Consider the following 23,389-nt stretch of genomic DNA (forward strand, 5'->3'; position numbering starts at 1 on the left):
GAAATTTTATTTGCAGTTTTCGTGTGCTCACACATTTCAGGCAATATTTGCCGTCTCCTTTTCCCTCTGTCAAACCCCCGCGATGAGCGATGCATTGATCAATCTTAATTCCTGCTGATGAGCCCCCCCCTCCCCTCGCCCCCCCTTCACAATGCTCAGGCACTAAGGTCAGCAATTATCCTCCCTTTAAACAATAACAAACCACAGCCTATCCCCCCTTAACACCCCCCCCTCCCCACAAACCAAGCCCAACCCCAGCCACTCCAGCACAGAATGAGCTCTTTCAAGCACAAGGGCTTTGTTTTCGGCGCATTTTTAATATATTCTTTGGGAGTCCCCCCCATCCCCAGCCTCACTGAGAGGAGGATTTCACAATTCACAACCCCCGTCCCTCCCAGGAGCAAGAGGACGGGGCTGAAAAGGACGAGATGGGACAGGATGGGAGAGGTTTTATAGCCTCAAATACCATAAACTTGATTTTCTTATTTTTTTTTAAATGTGGACACATCTTGAGCTGCATTTTTTCCCCATTGCACTGAATTCCCACCCAGCACCCCAGGTTTGGTGTTGCCGTGTCCGAAGCCGCCGCTCTCCGGGCTGTTCCTGGGGCATCACAACCAAACTGCAGAGTCGCCTTTTTTTCCCCTTCAGTGCCTGGTACAAGATTAATCCTGGACTAAGGCAAATTTTCTTCTTTGACCCGGGGTTACGATGCTTTACAGACACTGACCATTACAGGCATCAATATATTCCCATCCAGGAGAAAATCTTGTCCTTCCCGGGGCAGTAAAAGGCCTCCCTGCTGGGGTTTAACTGAGAATAAATGGATTTTTACACCCAGCTACGCTACGCCCCCTGAATTTAACCTGCTGCTGAGAAATGCTACAATCCCCACATTTATCTCCCTGTATTTAAGCTTTGGATTTAAGGCGCTGCTATATTTAAAAACAATGACTAAGGAACTGTAAAGTTATCTGAATCCTTCCCGACACCCTCTAATTAACGGGAATAGTTCCACCCACCGGCTCCGCTTCTCAAAAGGCCTCGACAAGTGTGGGTTTTTTTTTTCCTCTACTTTAAAATATCCCAAGGTGTCTCGTTAGTGGAAAACGGGACTTGGGCTCGAGGTCTGTGTTTTTTCTTTCCTGGGGTAGGATTCAGTTTTGCCAGCACTTTGCTCTCTCCATGGGTTCAGGCTGCTCCCCGAGGGGCAGAGCTGGGCACCCCCCACCCCCTGGCATCACCCCGATTCCTCCCTCCCTCCCTCAACTCCAAAACAAGACATTTTGCCGCAAATCTCAGCCCCTTATAAGATCACCAAATGCCTCTCAGCGGGTTTGTAAAGCTCCCTGAAACCACCCAGTGGGCTTTTCTTTGATTTTTTTTTTTATTACTATTTATATTAAAAGCCAACAGCTACCATAGAATCATAGAATCATTCAGGTTGAAGCCAACAGCTACCATAGAATCATGGAATCATTCAGGTTGGAAAAGATCCTTGGGATCATCGAGTCCAACTATCAACACGACTCTACAAAGTTCTCCCCTACACCATGTCCCCCAGCACCACATCTAAATGACTCTTAAACACATCCAGGGATGGGGACTCAGCCCCCTCCCTGGGCAGCCTATTCACAGAATCACGGAATTGTCAGAGTTGGAAGGGACCTTCTAGAGACCATCCAGCCCAACTCCCCTGCCAAAGCAGGGTTGCCCAGAGCACATCACTCAGGAGCATCCAGGCAGGTCTTGAAGATCTCCAGAGAAGGGGACTCCACACCCTCCCTGGGCAGCCTGTTCCAGGGCTCTGCCACCCTCACCCCAAAGAAGTTCTTCCTCAGATTTGAGGAGAACTTCCCATGTTCCAGCTTGTGCCCGTTGCCCCTCGTCCTGTCACTGGGAACCACTGAGAAGAGTCCAGCTCCATCCTCCTTCAACCCACCCTTTAGATCCTTGTCAGCATTAATAAGGTCTCCCCTCACCCTTCTCTTCTCCAGGCTAAAGAGCCCCAGCTCTCTCAGCCTTTCCTCATCAGGGAGATGCTCCAATCCCTCCAGCATCTTTGTTGCCCTATTCCAGTCTCTGACCACTCCTTCTCTGAAGAAGTTTTTCCTACACCCTGTTGTAGCTTGAAGCCATTCCCTCTTGTTCTACCCCTTACAACAGAGGAGAAAACCCCCACTGATTTCAGGGGCTGGTACCTCAGAGCCTGGTATCACACAGGTTTGTATCGCTGGGAAGAAAAGCCCGACTCCACGTCGATAAAGAGCTAGGAACAACCCCCACTGCTACTGTGTTTAATAATTTATTTTTCTTTTTAATGTAGGAAATGAACCCCGTTCAATACCCGGGATACTCAGAAGCAGGAGAATGCTTAGCTATGAAAAAAAATCTCCGAAGCCATCGAATATTTAATTTTGCAGGACATTAATGGAGGTAACGGGGAGTTCATACACTCAGAGCTTCTCAAGAGCTTTCTCCTGCCCATGGCATGTTCTTTCCAGAGACCCACTCCTGGCTCCAGTGCCCCAGCCTTCACCTTCTCCCAAAAGCATCTTATTTTTTTTTCCTTAAAATTCTTTAATATCCTGCCTCTGGAGCTCCACCATGGTTGGTGCAAGACCAGAAACCACCAACGCTCAACACACAAGCCCTGACACCGGAGCTTTGCTCTCCAGTTCTCCCTTTAGATTCTGACAAAGCTCCCATTTTCTAATGAATTATCAGAGAAGCAGCACCAGTCAAGGAAAGACAGGCAGGAAAACGGTGGGAGGATGCTTTGAAAAGAAGAGTTGGAGAGATTTTGAGAAAGAATTTGAGCGAGGAATGGCCCATGCTAAGGAGGAGCTGGGTTAGGAGATATATTGGACTCCCCAAAAGGGAACCACCTGCTGCTTTCAGCCTTAATTCAGGAAGATTTCCTACTCTTAAAGTATCAGATTTGGGCTTTTATCATCCTTTTGGCTCTCCCCCATGTTTCTTTTCCAGCACGTGTCAGACAACGGCAGTGAGAGGGTTATAAGCTCTTCCCAGCCAGGCCCTGGTCCAGCTTCTGGCTGTGGAGATTTGCCCACCACCCGCAGCTTCTCCCGACCTTCCCCTGGGGAGACACCAGCCCGTCCCCCGAGGAGGAGGAGGAGGAGGGTTCTATTTTGTCTGTTCACATCCTCTTACCACCGCTAAATCCCCTCTTTCCTTACAGCGACGGCTGACACCTCTAAGCCTGTCAAGGAAGCCAAGTGCATGTTTCGGCACCACCATCAAACACGTTTATGGCCATTTATCTGAGCCCTTCAGGGGGCTTTTTGATGCTTTTCTTGCATCTCGGGACAGGAGCATCTTCCAGAGGAAGGAACCGTAAAGAATCCAGGTAGAAGGGGGCTGTCGGGGGCCGGGGAGCTCCAATAACCAGAGCAGCCCAAGATCACTACATCACCACGTCACCGCCTAATGCCCAATCTGCGGGCTCCCAGCCTCAGCAGATGAATCAGCCTAGTGTTTCTATTTTTGCTTCCCTCCCCAAGCTATTACTTATCCCTCCTAATGCCTTTGCTGGTTGGTGGGGGGGTGGATTTTTTTAGTTTGGGCTTTTTTTTGTTGGGTTTTTTTGTTGCTGTTGTTTCGGGTTTTTTTGGTTTTTGTTTTTTGTTTTATTTTTTAATCTAACACAATCGTTCCTGTGCGAGTTGTTTCGGGTTTTTTTGTTTTTTGTTTTTTGTTTTATTTTTTAATCTAACACAATCGTTCCTGTGCGATCCTTTGCACCGGTTTCTAAGGCAACATCACTTGCTGGATGATGATTGTGACTCCTTGCCAGCATCCCCCAAACGAACGCCGTCAGTAATTAAGTGTTATTACCCATCACAGCCCCGGCCATGGGACCGAGCAGAACCATCAAGGAAACGCTGTGGCTATAAAAGCCAAAAAACTGTGATTTATACACTCTCTCCTCTGTACATTCACACACACACGTGTTGTGCTGCTCCAACAGGAATATTAGGGATTTTTTTTGTGTGTAAAACAAGCAGAAACACCCAAAACACAAAGCCTGAGGCTTTGGCTGAACCAGCACCTTACATTTCACCTCCCAGTCTGGGAGAACCCAGGAAAAAAGCTAAAATACAGGATAAAGGATAAAAAGGTGAACCAGAATATTTAATATTGTGGCTTTGCACAACAAGCTTTACATTTAAAAGGTGGTGGGGTCCCTGTCCCTGGAGACATTCAGACCCCACCTGGACACGTTCCTGTGGGACCTGCTCTGGGTGGACCTGCTCTGGCAGGGGGTTGGAGGAGATGATCTCCAGAGGTCCCTTCCAAGCCCATGTCATACACACAAGGGTTGTGCCAATGGGCTGCGGAGGGAGCTTGTCACTGGCCCAGCTGGTGCCCATGGAGGGCAGCCATGGAGGTGGCCATGGGGGCTTCTGAGGAAAGAGGGGAAACCGGGCACCAGATGACCACTATTCCCCAGCCCCAGGTCAGGAGATGACCTCCCAACCATCACTGTCCAGCCCCCAACAAGGTTATACAACAAGCTCTTTACTCTGCCAGCCCTGAGGAGCCCCGTGGAGACCATGGACCACCCATGGAGCCCCATGGAGCCCACTGACCATCCATGGAGCCCTGTGGAGACCATGGACCATCCATGGAGCTCCATGGAGACCACTGACCATCCATGGAGCCCTGTGGAGACCATGGACCATCCATGGAGACAGCCATTTCCCGAGGAGCTTACCCAAATCAAAAAAACCATAAGAAGATACAAAACCCAAAACACCGAAACAAAATTAATTCCTTTTTAAAACATAGACTGTTCTTTAAGGACAAATTGCAGGAAAAAATATCTTTTCAAAGTGTGAATGTTGAAACAGAGCTGGAGGGAAGAGCAGGAAATATGAATAAATGGCTCAACGTTGGATGAATGAAAACCCTCCATCATTTCCTCTGGTGACCGCTCCGCAGCCTCGGAGCCCCAGCCCTGCCCCTGCTCGGAGAAACACACTTTAGGACCCCGCTTTTTAGCCATAATTCCCACTTTTAGCTTTAATTCCACGCAAGGAGCAGCATAAAAGCTCAGCCATATTTTAAAGGCTGATAACGTTCGAGATGTTTCAGTTTTCATCTCGGCAGCCTCCTGACATGAAAAGGCACAAAGTAGTTTTCCAGAAGAATCTGGGACAGTTCTTACAACGATAACAACAAAAATGAGAAGCTGAAATAAATCCTGAAAGATGGATAAGGGATTAAATTCAAATTGCAGGAAGAGCCTTACATCCCACACTTCTTAACTTTAAGCTGCAAAGTCAAAATTAGAAAAAAAAAAATAATAAAATGAAGGAAGTTTGCAGGCCTGGTTTATAAAAGATACAAACAGCTTCCATCAGGGAGAGGAATCTGCAGCATCACGGTTGCCATGACTCCCCGAGGGAGCTGTATCACAGGGTTCCTACCCATCTCAGCCCTATTTCAGCACAGGAAATGGTCCCATTATTCCAGAACATGCCATGGAAGCAATGGGAGCCCGGCTAAAGAGATTTCACTTCCTAAACTCCGGCAGAAGACCCTCCAAAATACCTACACACACGATTCCAATGTTATCTTAAGTGTTGTCTTAACAGGAGGATGAACTGAACTGTACAGACCAGGGCCCCAACAGCTTAGTGAAATCTGGAGTTTAACCATTTTACTGGTCTCCTGGCTCCCTCCAGTTCCTTCCCTGCCCAGGGAACAAGCACCTTCACGTTCACCGTCTTGAAATCTCAACACCTTCCCTTCACCGAGTTCTGGTTTTAACTTGTGCTCAACCTGACGCATGAATTCACTCTTTCACCCCCAGATTCAGCCTCAGGCACTTCCACCCCAGTGGTGCCAGTTTAGGGACTTTGCTGGTGTTTTGCAACTCACTGAGCAGTGACTTTGTTAGGAGAGATCCTCAGTGATGGATCTGGATGGCAAAGCAGCAAATCTGTTGCCTGGCTCCTCCACTGCTACGAGCCAGACAGCAACTGAGGCTTCATCCCACAGCCCAGATGTTGTGTGGTCCTCATGGACCATCCAAAGCCACACCAGTGGCTCCTCCGCAGCCCCACATCTGGTGGCACTTGGATTTAAACTGCCCCAGGAACACAGAATCATAGAACCGTTGAGGTTGGAAGAGATCTTTAAGACCACTGAGTCCAACCATCAACCAACACTGTCCAAGCCCACCACTGACCCATGTCCCTCAGCACCACGTCTGCCCGGCTTTTAGATACCCCCAGGGACGGTGACTCCACCACTGCCCAGAGCAGCCTCTTCCAACCCTTTCAACCCTTTCCAGGGAGAAATTTTTCCCAATATCCATCCTAAACCTCCCCGAAAATAAGCTCTGTCCTTCAGAGCTTCTATTAAAAAACCAACCACTTAGTCTACTTAGTCTGTCAAGTGCTGAAAGGGTGAAAGAAAGACTAAGGGTGAAAGAAATTGAGTATTACAAACGCCCTGTGCAATATTCCCACTTCCTCGGGTGCAGATGTGCTGCCCCAAACCAGGGATCCTCGGTCTCCGCACACACGTTACCTGCGCAAAACATCTTCTCCACATGGATCTGCCACTAAAACTCTGCTCCCTTGAAGACAGCAGTGAGTCAAGGAAAAGAAAGACTTCTGGCAGGCAATGGAAAGGCTTTAAAGATGGGGTTGTTTTTTGTTTTTTTTAAAGAAAAAAGATGCTGCCTTCAGCTTTCCCTTTATTTCGTAGCATCATGCACCATAGAACGTTACTTGGGCAGGCACAAGTCCATGCAGGAAACACCACTTTCGCTAAAACAGAGCTACTTCAGGTTATGCAACACTCATTAAAATTACAAAAACCTCTCCAAAAAAACCTGTGAGCAGCATGTTAAGGCGCACTCCAGCCCGGGCTCTGGGTACGTTAGTGGCTGCATCATGCAAAGGGGCAGTGGGGAAGAGCGACAGGAACAAACCTTCATGCCCAATGACAAAAAAGGCAAAAAAACCCACAGAGTGGCCCCAAGGGCAGGGATGGACGTCTCCCCCCTTCAGGGGGACAGGAATTCACTGAAAAGGTGCCAATTCTTCCCGAGGAAGGTTTGGAATGAGAAGTAGAAGGGTAGTTTTATTGAAATATTTCATCTGTATGTCTGTATTCCTCCGTACTGTATTCTCCGTTTCAAAATTCCTACAGACTTCATTAAATTCTATCCAATTAGTTCCACCTCATTTCCCATGAGCGCGGGGATACTGTTCCCTGGCCACCAGCCAGGGCAAACAGTCTAAACCACTTCCCAGGCCATCCCCGCTCTCAACAGAGAGATAAAGTCTTTTAAAAAAAAAAAAAAAAAAAAAAAATCTCTATCAGTCTTGCTATTGTTTCCTTAAAACCCTGTTTTAATAAAGATCGTTATTCTGGAAGGAAGCACGTTTTGTGGAGGTAGCAGTTTGAGGTAGCTCAAGATAAAGGCATTAAGGAATGGCAGGAGGAGGAGGAGCAGACGGCTGCAGACAGCCCGAGGTAGGATTAAAACCAAACCCTGCAACTTGGTAGCCACCGAGGAGATTTTGTAGCCCCGAAACAGGATGCTCCCTGCCCACCAGTGGCACCCAGAGCTGCCCAGGGGGTGTGAGGATTCACCCTTCGCATCCCAGATGAAGGTGATGACGAGAAGCTATTGTAACTCAGCACCAAAAAGTGCGTGTTTCCCTAAATATTCTCCAACATACACGTCCAATTAACCCTGAGGGGGTTAAAATAAATAAATAAACGAGGAGTTGTGGAACTGGGAGCGAGCCGTCACTCCGGCAAACCCTGGGGATTAGCGCTGTGAGACAGGCAAGCAGAACCAACAGCCTTTTTTGTTTTTTTAAGACCAGCCAAAAAAAACACCACCAAACCACACCAACCCAACCCAACCCCCAGCCATGCCAGGCTGGCTTGTGCCAGGGAGGGTTATCCCGGTTAGGGGGTTCATGCCAAGGCAGGGACAGAGAGCGAGGCCTGGCACGCAAGCGCCCGCGGGGCTGCCCGCGGCCCACACGGCAAACACACACCTTTCTCCTGCCGCTGGGGCCGGCTCAGAGCCCCCGGTCTCGGCTGCTTTTCTCTCTCCCGGTCCGGAGGAGCAGCCCTGGCTGGCAGAGGTGGCACCCCTCGAGATTTTGTGGGTCTCATGTAGCCTTTTATGGGTTCTGCCACTCTAACTCTCTCTTTCTTGGCCTCCTTCATAGCTTTTTGGTCACGTTCTTCTTCTTTTTCTTTGGTTGTGCCTTCGGATTTATCCGCTTGGGACTTCAAGGTTGGGGCATCCTTCAGGTGGGCTTCCCCAGCACCAGCAGCATCTTCTGCTGCCGCCTCAGAACGGCCTTTATGGGCATTTTGGGGACTTATCTGGGTTGTCTGGGCAGGTGTCTGGTTTAAATCAGCAGCTTCCCCTTCGGCCACTTGATTGTCCAGTATCTGCTCGCCCTTCCTACCTCCATCCAGCTCAGCTTCTCCAGCTTTATCCTCCCTCCCTGCTCCTGCCCCGCTGCCGGGTACCGCTGCGACTCCTGGGGAAACCCACCCCGTGGCCTTCTCTCCAGAGGAGATGGCTCCTTCTGGTTTCTCTGTCCCTTTGGTGTCTATAGCAGCCGGTCTGTTGTTTGAGTCTTCCACCTTCTGCAGAAGGTCTGGGGAAACGCTGTCAGCATTTTGCTTTTTATCAGTGGGTTTTATTTCTTTATCCCCCACCTTGGCCACAGGAGAAAGGTCAATTTCATCCTTCTTTGATTTCACCTCCTGTTTAACCCAACCATCCGCAGAAAGAGGTTTATCCATCTCGCTCCCGTCCTGGGAACCAGCCACTTGGGTTTTGCCATCTTTCTTCAAAACATCTTTTCCAGGCTCTTCGTGTCCCAGGTCGGTCGGTCGCTCGCAAGATTTCTGTGCCTGGTTCTCCTTCTTCGTGCCAGACCCCAGTTCTCTGCTGCTGTCTTTGGCCACTGCTTCAGGAGGAAGAGGAGGAAGAGAAGAAGAAGGAGGAGGAGGAAGGTCCTTACTCCTCATCCCCTCGTCTCTCTGCTTTGGGAAGCCAGAGGAAACCTCGCTGGCGTTGTCAGGGCCAGCTCCTGCAGGCTGAGCAGAGGACTCCAACTGGGTTCCTTTATTATTCCAAAGCATTTGAGGGCCAACGGGGAAGTTTTTAATATTTCTGTTTTCATCGACAAAATCCGTGTCTTCCAGCCCGTATCCCATCGCAGACCCCGCGGGAGGTTGCGCTTCTCTCTTGTTCTTTTTTGGCTCGAGAAAAAGAGGTTGCTCAGAGGCCTTTTTAGCCTTTTTACTGCTTCCATCATAACCCCTCTTTTTAGATCTATCAGTGGGAGCGGGATCAGCTGCCGCCGGAGACCCTGGGACGGGAATTCCACCCCCTCTGCCACAAGGAGCGGGACTTTCTGCTTCACACGTGTTGGTTTTCTCCACATCATGAGGAGGAAGCGTCTCCGCTCCTGTTTTATGCTCCAGGAGACACGGCTGCTGCAAGTCACCCTCCATCTGTTTGCATTTCTCTTTGTTATTTGCCTGGGATTTTTCTGGCTCTGGAGGAACAGCCGGAGCTGGGATTCCAGCAGGATCCCTCGGCTCACCTGGCAGGATCGCTGGAGCCCCCTCCTCTTTGCCTTTACCAACAGACTGAGGTTGTTTAACATCTCCCACCTCTTCACCTGTCGCAGGGACGTCACCTGGACCCAGCACAGGGGGCTCGGGATCGTTTTCAGCCTTTTTGCCTTTGAAATCTCTACTTTTTTTCTTAGGCTTGTCCATCCCCAGCTCCCTGGTGGGACCACGTGCCGCAGCCGCCTCTGCCCCACGCTCTGGGGGAGGCTGGGGTCTCTCTAGTTCCTCACCTTTACTCAAGGGCCAAGTTTCTTTAGTGTTGACTATTTCTGGCTCCACTGCCTCTATTTTCTGACCTGAAAGAGCCGGCTGACTAGAGAAACCTCTTCTATTGTCACTCGGTGGCTTTTCCAGCACCTCTTTGGTCACACCTGCCAGATTCTCCACCAAAACCTCTCTTTCCAAACCAGACACTTTATCTTTACCCAAGCTCGTTTCTTTTGTGTTTCCAGCTCCCTCCTCTCTCCCCGGAGAACGGCCTTTTTCCCCCCCTGCATCGGGGAGAGCCGCCTGCCCCAAAGGGCTTTTCTCAGATTTTTTCCTTTTCCCATCACTACACCTCTTCCGAGCTTTGTCTGCGGCATCAGAATTTATCGCAGCCGCTTCGCCTGCGGAAGCAATTCCAGCCTCTTTGCCTTGATTAATTAAATCTACCTCCTCCCTCGTGCTGATGGTGTCAGCCACAGCAAGATGCTTTTCCTCTCCCCCGCTCCCCAGCGGGAACGGTTGGGCTAAACCACCCGACTCAGCTATTTCACTTTTCCCAATGTTTTCTTTCGGCTTCTCTGTGACCAATTCAATTGACTTTTGCATCCTGGTTACACCGGATGCACCCTCCTGAAAACCCTCGGCAGCAAAACAGCCCCTCTCTCCGCCTTGATCGCTACCTCCCTTCGTTTTATCAGTCAGCTCAGGAAAACCCCTTGGCTCCATCTTAGTCTCCAGAAAAGGCTGCTGGAAAAAGCTTCTTTCACTTTTTTTGCTTCTCCCGTCGCTACCTCTCTTTTTGGGCTTGTCGGCGGGGTAAGCGTGGGTACCGCTCCCCGACGGGTGGCCTCGGGCAGGAAAACCTCTGCCTTTATCAGGGAAACCCATCTCTTTTAGAGCCTCCTCTGCCCTTGCTCCATCACCAGGTTTGCCTAAACCCTCCCAAAGCATCGCCTGCTCGGGGAAGCTTTGGGTTTTTTTCCCTTTCCCTTCACCCCGCTTTTTTTTCGGCCTGTCCATGCCCTGTGCCGCGCTGGGATCTCTTCCAGTCTGCTGCTCTAACCCGCTCAATCCTCTCCCTTTGTCTGTCGCGGGGGAATCTGCTGCCGTGGCTCCAGCCCCTGCTCCTGTGACTCCATCCCCTGCTCCTGTGACTCCATCCCCTGCTCCTGTGACTCCATCCCCTGCTCCCACCCGGCCGGGCTGGAGCGTCGTCTCGGATTTTGCCAGGGGAAGAAAAGGCTGCTCTGAAAAACCCTCAGCTTTTCCCCTCTGCAAAGCAGCGACTGCCTCAGGTTTGGGTAAAATTAAGGGCGTAACAGGCATTTCAGTCGTATCTGTCGGAGATTTCGCTACTCCCTCTGAAGCACTAAAGCCAAGGCGCTTGTCGGAGGACACTGGTTTAATCCCACCAGCTGCCTTTGGCTCATTAGGAAGCTTCTCCATGGGGACCGTGGCCTCCAGAAGAGCAGGTTCTTGGGGGCATCCATTCCCAACCCCTTTGGTTTTGTCAAAACCACCTCTTTTCTCTTCCTGTGCCTGCAGCTGGGGATGGAGGGTGTCACCAAACGCTTCGCGCCCAGGAGACGCGCATTTGGCCTCCTTAGATTTATCAGAAAGGAGCAATTCTGGAGGCTTGGTCTCTAAAGTTGTTTCTACTTTGCTTAAATCAACGGCTTCCGAGACAGACGGCATCGGGTCGGCACGTTTTGACTCCTTACACTCCCTCTTCTCATTTTTATCAAGAAAATCTCTTTCCATGGGCTTGGTTGGCACCTTTGCTGCAACAGATTCCTCCCCCTTGGCCGTGCCCATCTCCTGTGAGGGACCTTCTCTTCTTCTGCCTTTGGACCGTGACACCCAACCCTCATCTCTCCTTTCTTCTCTTTTCACAACGTCTCCATTTTTTGCATCCGAGACAACGGCCTCTAAGGGCACGGTGGGTTTTTGGGCCTGTCCTGGGGCTGGCACCGAGAAGGCACGTTCCTCCTCCGGGATATGAATTCCCGGTAGGGTTTTAGCCTCCTTTGGAATTCCTGGAGCTCTGCTTCCAACCGCCTGCTCTTGGCGAGCTTCGGCCGGCAGGACGGGACAGACGGCTGGTTTTTGGGATTCAACAGCAAAGGGAGAATTTCTGGGAGCTCTGTCATCCCAGAACTCCATGGATCTGGGCAGCTGGTTTCTCTTTTGTTTCGGTTTCTTCTTCTTTTTCTTCGCCACGGCCAGAGAACCTTCCGGATCCCAGCTCTCCCTCGGCAGGTCCCTGCAGCTCCCCGCAAACTCCGGCCCCGCGTTGGGCGGCTGCTCCGGCGCCTTTGGAGGGGAAACCCAACTGCGAGGGGAGGTCCCAGCAAAGGATCCGAGTTCGGCAAGAGAACAGGGGTCTACTTTTGGGTCAGGGCTCTTCCGGAGCGGGAGACCCACCGGCCGCTCCTCTGGGACATCGGCAATAGGCACCGGGGCAGGTTTTGCTCTGCCAAACCTGCGTTCACTGGATTTGTGAGCGTGCCTTATTTGTGCAGTGGGGAGACCTGGAATACAGGAAGCCTGCTCAAACATCGAAGAAACTATTTGGGTTTTTGTTGTTTTGTTTTTTTTTTTTAAATTAATTTAAATGTTATACTCTATATGTGGTTTTAGCCATCTAAACCAGTCCATACAGGCACATACGCGGAATTTTCCAGCACTGATAACCACACTCATTCTAAATCCACCTCAGCAGGGCTGGGATAGACATTTCCACGCAAAACCTATTTAAACCGCCACCGATAAATGCGTCAATGCTATTTAAAAAAAAAAAAAAACCCAAACACAACATAATTCCTGATACATGCTCTTACCCCACCGAAAAGCAACAGTTCCTGTAAGGACATGCTATCTCTTTTTAAAAAAAATGCATTAAGGATCCATTTTGCCTTTAGCGAGACAAGAAGACAAGAGAGACTTTTTTGTAGCCCTCCCTGGCATCCTTCCAAAAGGTGAAAATACAAATTAAAGGGGAAGATGAGAGCGGGGAAGGGGGGAAGGGGCGTGATGGGGAAAGGGGTGGGGGGAGCAGAACCCCCGGAGCGGAAGTCGTTTGCTGCGCTCCGTTAGGGGCAGCGCGAGGTTTCCTCAGCTACGAAAGCCACCAGTTTTAATGAGAGCATCAGTCGTTTGTCAATTAGCCCCGGCCCATAAATGAGGCTCCGGTTGGCAGCGGGAGCATCACCAGCCCATGGGAGAGGCTGGTGCAGGGGAGCAGGAAGAAAATGCCATTTTCCTTTGGTAATTACCAAAACTCAATTTGGAAGGAGGTCGGTCTTCAGCAGGAATATTGCAATGAGAATTAAGGGTCCTTTTTAACACCCAAATGAAAAAGGCAGCAAGAAATGGCAAAACGATGGTGAGGTTTTAAATTCTACAGCAGGACAGAGAAACCACTCCCGGGGAGGAGGAACCAGCAGAACCCACGTCTGGGCTTTTAGTCCAGTGAAAAGGGAGAGGAAAAAGCTACTGAAGAGGGCAGGGATTAGAGGCAAAGTGCAAGCAGAACCGCTGAGGGATGCAAAGAACCGCGCGGCCGCTCGGTGCAAGAAAGATTTCTGCTGGCTCCAGTGGCAACGCAGCCAGTGGGAAAAGGTGAAGAGTTCACGGAGGATTTTTCCATTGCAAAAAAATAAAAAATAAAATATTGAATTAGGATTTATATTCTACCTGTGGGTTCCTGCGGGGGTTTTTCTTGCTGAGGTTCTGCGTGTTGGACGTGGTTGTGTTCAGCCTCCTTCTCCGGAACAGCAACATCCACAGAAATCCCAGATTTCTCCAGAGTGAGGTCTTTATTTTCTAGTGCAACGGCTTCTTTTGCTTCTACTGGAACTGAAATATGAAAAATTGTGAACAGAATGTTCTAGGTCTTAGGAATACAGGCAACCTGCAGTTTAAAAGCAATGGTATAGGTTTTATTTTTATTAGGAATAAAGTTGATAAGATCCAGTTGTCTACTATGTATTACCCACTCACAATCCCATTTTAAGCAGCAATTTTATATCTTGGCAAAAATGCTGCAGTGGAGGGAAAACACAAAGCAAAGACCATCTTGGGGTGAGGGGGTTGGTTGTTTCTTTTTCCTCTTTGTAATCAATCAAATTGAGACTACCCTGGCTTCCCATTGGAATTCAAATCCCAGATATACCCCATTCTCAGGCTGGAGTCCCCATCTAATGCAAATCACCTAGTATTCATATATACCTTCCAATATATTCATGCAGACACTACAAAATTCCTAGCTACGCATAATTATAACAAGTTTTAATTTGCAAGACATCATTACACTGGAGAAATGTTCTATGTATAGTTAATTGGAGAACAGTTCTATGTATAATTAATTTTAAATAGAAATAAAAATGATGACAGGCGTCGGTACAACTATGGACGAGGAAGAAAAAGACAAGTTATATGATGGTAATTTCAAATGTTATGACCCCCACCTATTGCTAACAGCCCCCCTGTTTGCACACACTAATAATAACCTTCCAGAAATTAACCCTTTGTGATTTTGTCCTCACTAAGGACAGAACGGTGTCTGCGAGGAAGAGCTTGGCTGCTGGGGCAGGATGAGCTGAGTTTTACCCTGTGCTTGGCATTTCTCACCTGCTGGTTCCGAGCGATGGTTGGTCTGAGGTGGAAGATGTTCCTCCTGGGGACCGGGAGGTTCTCGGCCGCCTTCAGCTGCCTCTGAAGGACCAACACAAGCTTCTGGGACTTTCGATTCCTGTTTTGCTTCTGCAAACAGAAGGTAGAGGATAAAAATTCACATTATTTTTAATTTAGATCAGATGAAGCCAGACAAAAATCACTCCCTCGCCTAATTCTTGTCTTCCACAAGAAATTAAAGGTTTTCCTCGCTTTCAGACCAGCAATAATCTGCTTTTTAGGATCCCTTTCTACCAGCTCTCCCCTCCCGAAAGCCAAAGTGTTCTGCTAAAGCAAATCTCCTGTACTGCTGGGTATTTACCCTGTCAGTCACCCTCCTCTACCTCTGTTACTATGTCCTGGCTGGGATTTTTTTGTTAAAACTTCTTTTTTGAAATTTATTCCTATCATTAAACGAAAGAGCATTAGAAGGGAAGAAAGAAAATATCTCGCTCCAACTCCTTCTCCAATCAATCCTCATCTACTGCCTCTGCCCAGTTCTTATGTACTTATTTACTTATTTAGTTATATTTTAACAGTACTTTTCTATCCAAAAGGAATATCCTTAGAGAAATCTGTGCAGCAGAGAAAAATCTATTGCCTAGCACATGGACAAAACCAAAATTCCCACTTCAATGCCCACAGTCCTTCCAAGGAAATGTCACAGAATGATCAGAGCCTTTAGTCTGGTCAGAAACTACTGTGAAAATAAGAACCTTTGTTTGAAAACACCGTGTCCTACAGGGTCTGTGGAGATTTCCGTATACGCTGAGGATGACGGCGGTACAAAAATGAGTACAGGGATGAATTAAAATGTCTCTAGGGTTGTCCTAAAAAAACATACATCGCTGCAGAGGATGCCAAATTAAAAAAAATAAAAATTAAATAGTTTCATTTTATATGTTATAAGCAAAAAAACCTCACGAAGCACTTCCTCAGCCTGATATTGACAGCAGAACTGAGCTCCACTGAAGATGTTTTGTGCAGGGCGTATCATGGTCTTTACTACTAAAAAAAAATATCTGCTTTTCATTTGCCAGCACTAGGACAATTCTGCTCCATGTGGCCACCGCGATGTGTTACCGGGAGCGTTGCTGTTAGAGCTCTGCCAGCTCCCAGAGGCCTCTTCACACCTCCTGCTGTGGTATTTTGAGCCTGAACAAAGCTTTTGGGCACCAACACTCACCTGCAGGAGGTTTGTCGAAGGGCGACTTGTCTTGCTCAACAGAAGACTTGGGTGTCGTCAGCTCCTCGGATGCTGCAGCCTTGGTGTCTGCTGCAGAAGGGGACTTGGCTTCTGTGGAGGCAACCCCAGAATCCAGGGCAGGGAGAGGTTTGGCTTCTGCTGGAGGAGCAAACCCAGAATCCATCGTGTGGTGATGGTTGATTTCTGCTGCCGGGGCAAATCCTGCATCTTCTGCTGGGGCAAATCCAGAAGCCACATCGTGGTGAGACTCCACATCTGGTGCTGGGGCAAACCCCAAATCCACATCGTGGTGAGACTCCACATCTGCTGCTGGGGCAAATCCTGCATCTTCTGCTGGGGCAAACCCCAAATTCACAGCCTGGTGAGACTCCACATCTGGTGCTGGGGCAAACCCCAAATCCACAGCGTGGTGAGACTCCACATCTGGTGCTGGGGCAAACCCCAAATCCACAGCATGGTGAGACTCCACATCTGGTGCTGGGGCAAACCCCAAATCCACAGCATGGTGAGACTCCACATCTGGTGCTGGGGCAAACCCCAAATCCACAGCGTGGTGAGACTCCATACCTGGTGCTGGGGCAAACCCTGCATCTTCTGCTGGGGCAAACTCCAAATCCATAGTGTAATGGGACATGGTATCTGCTGCTGGGGCAAAGCCAGTATCCACAGCAGGAGGACCCTTGGCTTCTGGCGCAGGAGCAAACCCAACATCCACGGCCTGAAAAGGGTTGGTTTCTGCCACGGGGGCAAATCCAGCATCCAGAGCCTGGGGGGGCACGGTGTCCCCTGCGAGAAGGGAGCCAGCGTTTTCCGCAGCAACGGCGGTGACATCCCAGGCAGGAACAGAGGCTGCATCTGCTCCAGAAACAGACACCACCACCAAAAAGAATGGAATTAGCTCAAAGTGTGGTTTTACGACTAGAGAAGATGGGGCTTTCACTCCCTGTCTTCCAGCATCACCTCCTCCCCCCGTTACCCCAGAGCACTCCACTTGCTCTAGACTTTAGGACCCTTCATTTGGAATCTCATTTTATGCCGTTGGCGGGTGGTGACTGTGCTGTCACCCAGCAGAAGTGCCACCACCCCAGACACAACCACTGCCCCCAGGGAATCACCAACTGCCCTTTATTCTTTCATCCCCCAACTCAGCCTCATTCGTTTGTTTGGGTTTTTTTTACATTAATATCTCCTAAACACTGAGCTGTTAGTTTCAAAATAACATTTGTCAGCTCACAGCACAATCAGACCTCTGCGCTTAAGTTAGCATTTTTCTCAACATCCCCTTAAACGGGTTGGATTTTTTTTTTTTTTTTCCAGTCAGTTTTAGTTTAGCATCCCAGCTGTCTAGAGGCAAATTTTCAGAAATTATCCAGAGCCAGAAGCAGTGGGTTTCTCTTCGGCAGCGACTCATCGCAGCGGCCCCAAGCGCTGCGGGGGGTGACCCCGACATCTCCCGTGAATTGCTGGGTAGACATTAGGAAAAAAGCCTAACATTTCTACTGATAGCTCCACTCACGTCTGAAAACATCCTCCCCCCTCAATGGAAAACCCATTAAACCTTAAATTAGATTCTTAATAAACTGAAAAAGGAAAGAAATCAGAAAAAAAGGGAGAAAGTCCTTTTTAAAATAGCACTTTGGGATCCATTTAGACAAGACCAGTGTTCCAGTGAAGCAAACCAAAACGATCCATTATGGACTCATTTGGGTTCATCCTTTTTTTTCTTTCTTTTTTTTTAAAAGTGATACCATGATCCTCCCCAAAAAAACTTACAGACTGTGATTTTATGGAAGAACGAGACAGTAAAGAAATAAGATATTAAAAGCAGAATGGATGTTCCTTGGTGAATCATGGAAAATACTGGAATAAAGCCTAAGGAGACTGGACAAAGAATGGAGCAAAATGGACCACGAGTCTGATGCTGGGGAGAAATAGCTGAAAAACTCTGTTTTAAAGAGAGTCTTTAAGGAATTTTAAGGAGTCTTTAAGGTCTTTTAAGGTATTTATATACAGCATCAGACTCATGGTTAAAACAGGGTCTTGATGCACCTCAACATTTTTCTGGAGCTAAAATTTTGAGGAAGTAACTAGAATCATAGAATCGTCAAGGTTGGAAGAGACCCTTGGGATCATCGAGTCCAACCAACTAAATCAGTTTCTGGACTGTGCCACAAGAGTTGAAAAGTCCATTAAACTCGTTATTTCTCACCAGCCCAATCCAGGGGTGAGAAACCTTTAGCCCCAGTGGAATTTGTTAACACTTTGCTGCATTTCCTTCAGCAGAGGCAATTCTGTGGCTTTCCACCATGATGATTTGCTGACCTAAACCCAGCACCACTCTTTAAACTGGGACAACGTTACCTGTGGTGGCACCTTTTGGTCCATCGGCAGCTCCAGCCCCTCCTGGGGACACCGGTACCGTGGGAGGGACGACGCCAGGAGTCACCGCTGCGGGGTTTTCCGGTAAATCCTTGATGGTTTCGGTCGCTGTGGGGGGCACTGGGAATATAAAATGGAGTTTGACTGAGCACTGGGACCTCAGCAAACAGCGTTCTCCTCTGGAGCTGCCAGGAGGTGAATCACCCTCTCGAGGTGCCACCTGCAGCAGAGCTCACCCTGAGGAGTAAGTTCCACCCCGTTTTAGCATCCCAGCTGGGTGGCACGAGAGGAAAATCAGGTTTTTATGGACAATTTTCAGAAGATTAGTTTGTGTAATGACTAGAAAAAACACTCTTCTATCTTGAGAGAAGCTGCTGGTGGGACAAAGTCAAGGAAGGTTCAGTTCCAAAGTGTCCCAGTTCTACCCTCAGCCCCCAGTTCCAGAAGGACCTTCTACCCAGGACCAGTGCTCAACTACTTCCTTCATGGCTTGTTCACCAAAATTGGCCAAAAAGATCCCATTATGGATCAAAAATCATAATACACATGCAACACAATGGAATTATTTACTCAGACTTGACTGTGACCATAATCTGAAGGTAACTGGAGAGAGTACGTACGTTTGCAATTCAAATTTAGTTTAAAATTGTGTTTTAAAGAATAAGCCAAAGTTGGATTAAACTTTTTAAAGCATTAAAATAAGAGGGCTCTGATTTATCACTAAAATCAGCAGCTTTGATTCTCGGTGGGTACAAAGACAAGAATCCTTGACCGTAGCCAAGTCCCACTTTTAGAGTCTCTTTTCAAGAGTAAATTTTCTTCACCCTATTTATTATTTTAGCATCAAGCGACGCTTGGACACACATCCCAACTGGGAATTGTGGCACCTTTGCTGTAGTGGAGACACAGAGAATGGAAACAGTCTGGAATCCACAGAGTTTGCTGCTGAATGTATGTTTTTGGCACACATCTGTATCTGATAAATTAATTCCCCAAAATCCACGAAAGGGCCTGTTTTCAGTGGGTTAAAGCCCTGACACACAACGTGCCCCCAAAAGGACATCCTGCCACTAATATCGACTGATTGTTGGGCTTGGAACTGCATATATTAAATTTGTTATCCTAAATTCGAAGCAAAGAGTCTCTCTAAAGGCAGGGTTCTCCCCATCTCGTACCGCACTAACACAGAAAGTGCGCGTTAAGTAACACCCATTTCTGCTCTAAATTGATTTGAGACCCAGAAATGGTGTTTTTCTTGGTCAGGTCTTGCTTCACTCCATCAGTGCCTTTTGAGAAGATGGACACGGGGTGAAGCTCTGCCTCTGCCCTTCACAAACTCTCCACAGACGCTTCCTGAGGGTCAAATCAAAAGGATTGTTACCTGATGGCTCAACAAAGAAAGAGGCATCTGGTCCCTTCGCATCAGGCTGAGCTCCCATCCAATGTTCTTCAGGCACTACAGAAAACAAACACACACATTTTGTCCTGCCTCTAACGCCGATTTATGTTGTCAGCCAAAGGTATTGACCCTGCTGTTTCATGAGCTCATTCTCAGGTAACTTCTCAGTTCCCTTAAGAACGGCACCAGAACATCATGTTCTTCTGTGACTATTGTTAGTGAAAGCCTCTGTCAGAGAAGAGTTACTGACTCCAGGACCCGACAGCAGGTTCTTTGCCCAGTTCTTCTGGGTAACTGGCTCCAGGTGGCCCTGCTTTAGCAAGGAGCTTGGACAAGATGTTCTCCAGATGTTCCCCATCCGACCTCAACCCTCAACCTCAACCTTCTGTGATCTCCTGACATCTTCAGAATGTTCACGCTGAACCAAGAACTGTCATTGCCCACAGGATACCTTCTCATCTCCACTTATTTTATGTATCAACTCCCCCACCAAGACTCTTTAGGACTATAAGCCATGATTTTCCAGCTGCAAGACAGACAATAAGAGCAAAATATCTATTTCTTACCTGCTTTGTCTTGTAGAAATTCTGTGGGTGAAACCAGGCCTACGAAGGCTGGTGAGTTGAGAGCCTCTGCAGAAGAATACATGGGCCCCAAGTAAGTTTGCTCAGGTACCACCATAGATCCATGTGGGGCTAATGAAATAAAAAGACCATTTGTTAATCACTACGCCCTAATGACTCCCTTCCAAAAGAAAAAGTCTGTACTACTCTTGGAAAATAAACTTGTGTTCTGCTCACAAGCAGCTCAGATAACGGTCATAAGTAGCTCTCGCAATTAGCTCATCTTTAGAAACTGCACAGTAAATTATGTAGCATATATATAATTTTTTAACAAGGGGTAAAACAGTAAACACTGACAAATTAGTTCCCTTTTGCTTTCTGCTTCTCCTCCCATGAATTCCTGTTAAAAACCACTTAAATTCCAATAGTCCAAAAACTGAAGACCACGCTGTGGACAAAGTTCATGGGTATTCGTTTTCTACCCATGAAGACAAGAGCCATCAGTAATTCCTGCTTTAACTCAACTGCTCTAGTTGTCCTGTTTCCCTCTGCCTAAATACACTTCAAGAAAACCCTCCTGGAAGTAGCTTCTGGAATGGCTTTCGGTACAAAAAAGAAAAAGAAGTGATTATATAGTCTGTGAACTTATCCACTTAATAATTTTCAGTACAGGAAAGTCAACAGAGAAGACACCAAAAGCTGACCGTCAGGGACAAATCACAGGACGGTTTTGGTAGGAAGGGACATTAAAGACCATCCGGTTCCACCCCCTCCTGCCCTGGGCAGGGACACCTCCCACCAGACCACGTTGCTCCAAGCCCCCTCCAACCTGCCCTTGAACCCCTCCAGGGATGGGGCAGCCACAGCTTCTCTGCCCAACCTGGGCCAGGCTCTCACCACCCTCCCACCAAACAAGTTCTTCCCCACAGCTCAGCTCCATCTCCCCTCTTGCAGTGTCCAACCCTTCCCTCCCTGATCCAGAGTCCCTCCCCAGCTTTCCTGGAGCCCCTTGAGGGACTGGAAGGGCCTCCAAGGTCTCCCTGGAGCCTTCTCTTCTCCAGGCTGAACAACCCCAACACCGAGAAGGAGCTCACCATGGACATCTCTGGAAGTGTCAACATAATCTGGGAACAGCGGCACATTCTTCATGTCAGTAGAGAATGATAAATCAGGCAGAGTCTCCCCTCTGTGCATGCTGAAGGGGTCTGCAGGGAAGACAAGAACAAGGCCAGTGTCACCACACATGGGGAAGACATGATGAAGAGCGAGATCAATTGAAAAACAAGATGAAGATACACTTGACACCACCACTGGACTTCCGAGGGAAAGCAGACCAAGGAAAACCTGTGGAAGCTACATGCTCTCCTCCCCGAGAAGGGTTCACCAGTAAAGACTGACTGGTGGCCAATATTTCAACCAAGTGACAACCCAGAGAGGAAAATAACACATTTCCCAGTGCCTGGTTGGTCTAACGTGCCTTCGCTTTGCCCTGCTTTTGGTCTGTGATTTAAACGGATAAATCATTGTCATCTGCAGAAGATGGTCCTTCAGCAGCTGAGGATTCAGCAAGAAAAAATTCTCGTGGCAAAAATGGGTGACGCAGATTAAATCCTGTCTCCTGGAGAACTGGGAGAAGTTACGGATGGGGTTTTGTCTCCCATCTCCAAAGACCCTCCACAGACTGGGAGCGGGTCCGTGCCCTGCTGGGGTTTTAGCAGGTGGGTCAAGGATGAACTCCCTGACGTGGCAGAATATTCCAGTAGCTGATCTGGGCTGGCATTTCCCACGTTCCTCACCAAGGAACGAGGAATTACAGCAACAGTGGGTGGGAGACCTGTCACACCACGGACCAGAGAATTCTCTCCTTAGGAGGAAAACCATCTCCGTGTTTTCCAAAGGGAGAGCATAAAAATATTTAATAAACCAGGGACTTTTATGAGCCTGCTGTTCACATGTTTCTCCTTCTGCTGCCGAGTTGTTAAAGCCCATCTATCCTCTCTGATCCCTCGGCTCATTTGTGGGAACAGACTAATCTCCAAGCAGAATCTCTTGTTTAAGCAGCTCCATGAAGGGCGGGATGGAGGAATATCACCATCCTGAAGTATCCACGGTACCTTCAGTACGTACAGGCCAAGATACTCTAAGGACAGGACACCTAAGGAAATGTGGTTTCGTGCAATAGATAACGCAGAGATTCACATTATTTAGGCCCACAGAACACTGGGTGATGGGCTAGGTCTGATAGTTGCTCCTAATCAACAAGTTTGTCATCTTGCTCTTGAGCAAAACCCCATCAACACCCAGTTCTTCCATCTAACGAAGCAACGGGAGGGAAAAACCCAACAACTGCCTTTGAGAAACCAGCGACTCTTTTGTTCTGGTTGTTCCATGAATCCTTTCTGACCCTTGTAACAACATATAATTTCTCCACAGAACCTTTTAGTAAACGTGAGATTCAGACAGCAAGAAAATAATAATAAAATCATGGAATGGTTTGGGTGGGAAGGCACCTTAAAGCCCCCCCAGTGCCACCCCCTGCCCTGGGCAGGGACACCTCCCACCACACCAGGTTGCTCCAAGCTCCCTCCAACCTGGCCTTGAACCCCTCCAGGGATGGGGCAGCCACAGCTTCTCTGGGCAAATAATTCAGTAAGTAGGCCCACAGTGTTCAAAAACATATAAAACAGGAGTTTCCATCCTGTTTCAGTCAGTGTATTTCCCAGCTTTATTGCCTCTGACAGTCTGGACAACGCACACATTTCTCAAGAGCGAGTGAGTAATTTCCCATAAGCTTTCTCAAAAAATTGAGAGAAAATTGGGTGAAAGCTGTTGGGTGGAAGGGTTATCTTTTTTTGCCAGTGCATGTTATACAAGGCTCATCTAATTTTCAAGAGAGTCAGCAGCCGGGCAGGCTGGGGAACAGAGCGACCTGCATTGCAGCCAGGGCTACGTGACGGCTGGAACGGGCACCTCCAAGCACTGGAGAAGATGCTAGAAATCTGTCCCACAGGCAATAAAAAAGTCAGTGGTTGAGAATTAGTAGAGAACAAGGATGTGGAAGAAACAAGTTCTGAGTTTCACCAACAGAATCCCAGATTGATAGGGGTCAGAAAGGACCTCTGGAGATCATCTCCTCCAACCCCCACCCAGAGGAGGGCCACCCAGAGCAGGTCCCACAGGAACGTGTCCAGGGGGGTTTGAATGTCTCCAGAGAAGGAGACTCCACCACCTCTCTGGGCAGCCTCTGCCAGGGCTCTGCCACCCTCACACCAAACAAGTCCCTCCTCATCTTTTGGGGGAACT

At 48.4% G+C, this 23,389-nt stretch overlaps 1 protein-coding gene across 7 annotated transcripts in view; it reads right to left on the minus strand.

Moving 5' to 3' along the window:
- Positions 1 to 23,389, minus strand: part of MAP4 (microtubule associated protein 4) — a 123,857-nt gene that overhangs the window by 34,720 nt on the left and 65,748 nt on the right. For 5 of the 7 annotated variants that reach the window (XM_014955764.1, XM_014955762.1, XM_014955765.1 and 2 more), the window contains exons 5-12: positions 21,181 to 21,291; positions 20,090 to 20,218; positions 19,506 to 19,580; positions 18,107 to 18,244; positions 15,725 to 16,600; positions 14,497 to 14,628; positions 13,561 to 13,722; positions 8,052 to 12,395 (exon numbers count right to left, since the gene is read on the minus strand). In XM_014955764.1, the coding sequence (XP_014811250.1) occupies positions 8,052 to 12,395; positions 13,561 to 13,722; positions 14,497 to 14,628; positions 15,725 to 16,600; positions 18,107 to 18,244; positions 19,506 to 19,580; positions 20,090 to 20,218; positions 21,181 to 21,291 (5,967 nt within the window). The remainder of the gene's footprint in view (positions 1 to 8,051; positions 12,396 to 13,560; positions 13,723 to 14,496; positions 14,629 to 15,724; positions 16,601 to 18,106; positions 18,245 to 19,505; positions 19,581 to 20,089; positions 20,219 to 21,180; positions 21,292 to 23,389) is intronic. The other 2 variants (XM_014955768.1, XM_014955766.1) reach the window with 1 other exon arrangement.

Source organism: Calidris pugnax, unplaced genomic scaffold (genome assembly GCF_001431845.1).
Source record: "Calidris pugnax isolate Ruff unplaced genomic scaffold, ASM143184v1 scaffold272, whole genome shotgun sequence".
In the NCBI taxonomy this organism is placed as follows: domain Eukaryota; kingdom Metazoa; phylum Chordata; class Aves; order Charadriiformes; family Scolopacidae; genus Calidris; species Calidris pugnax.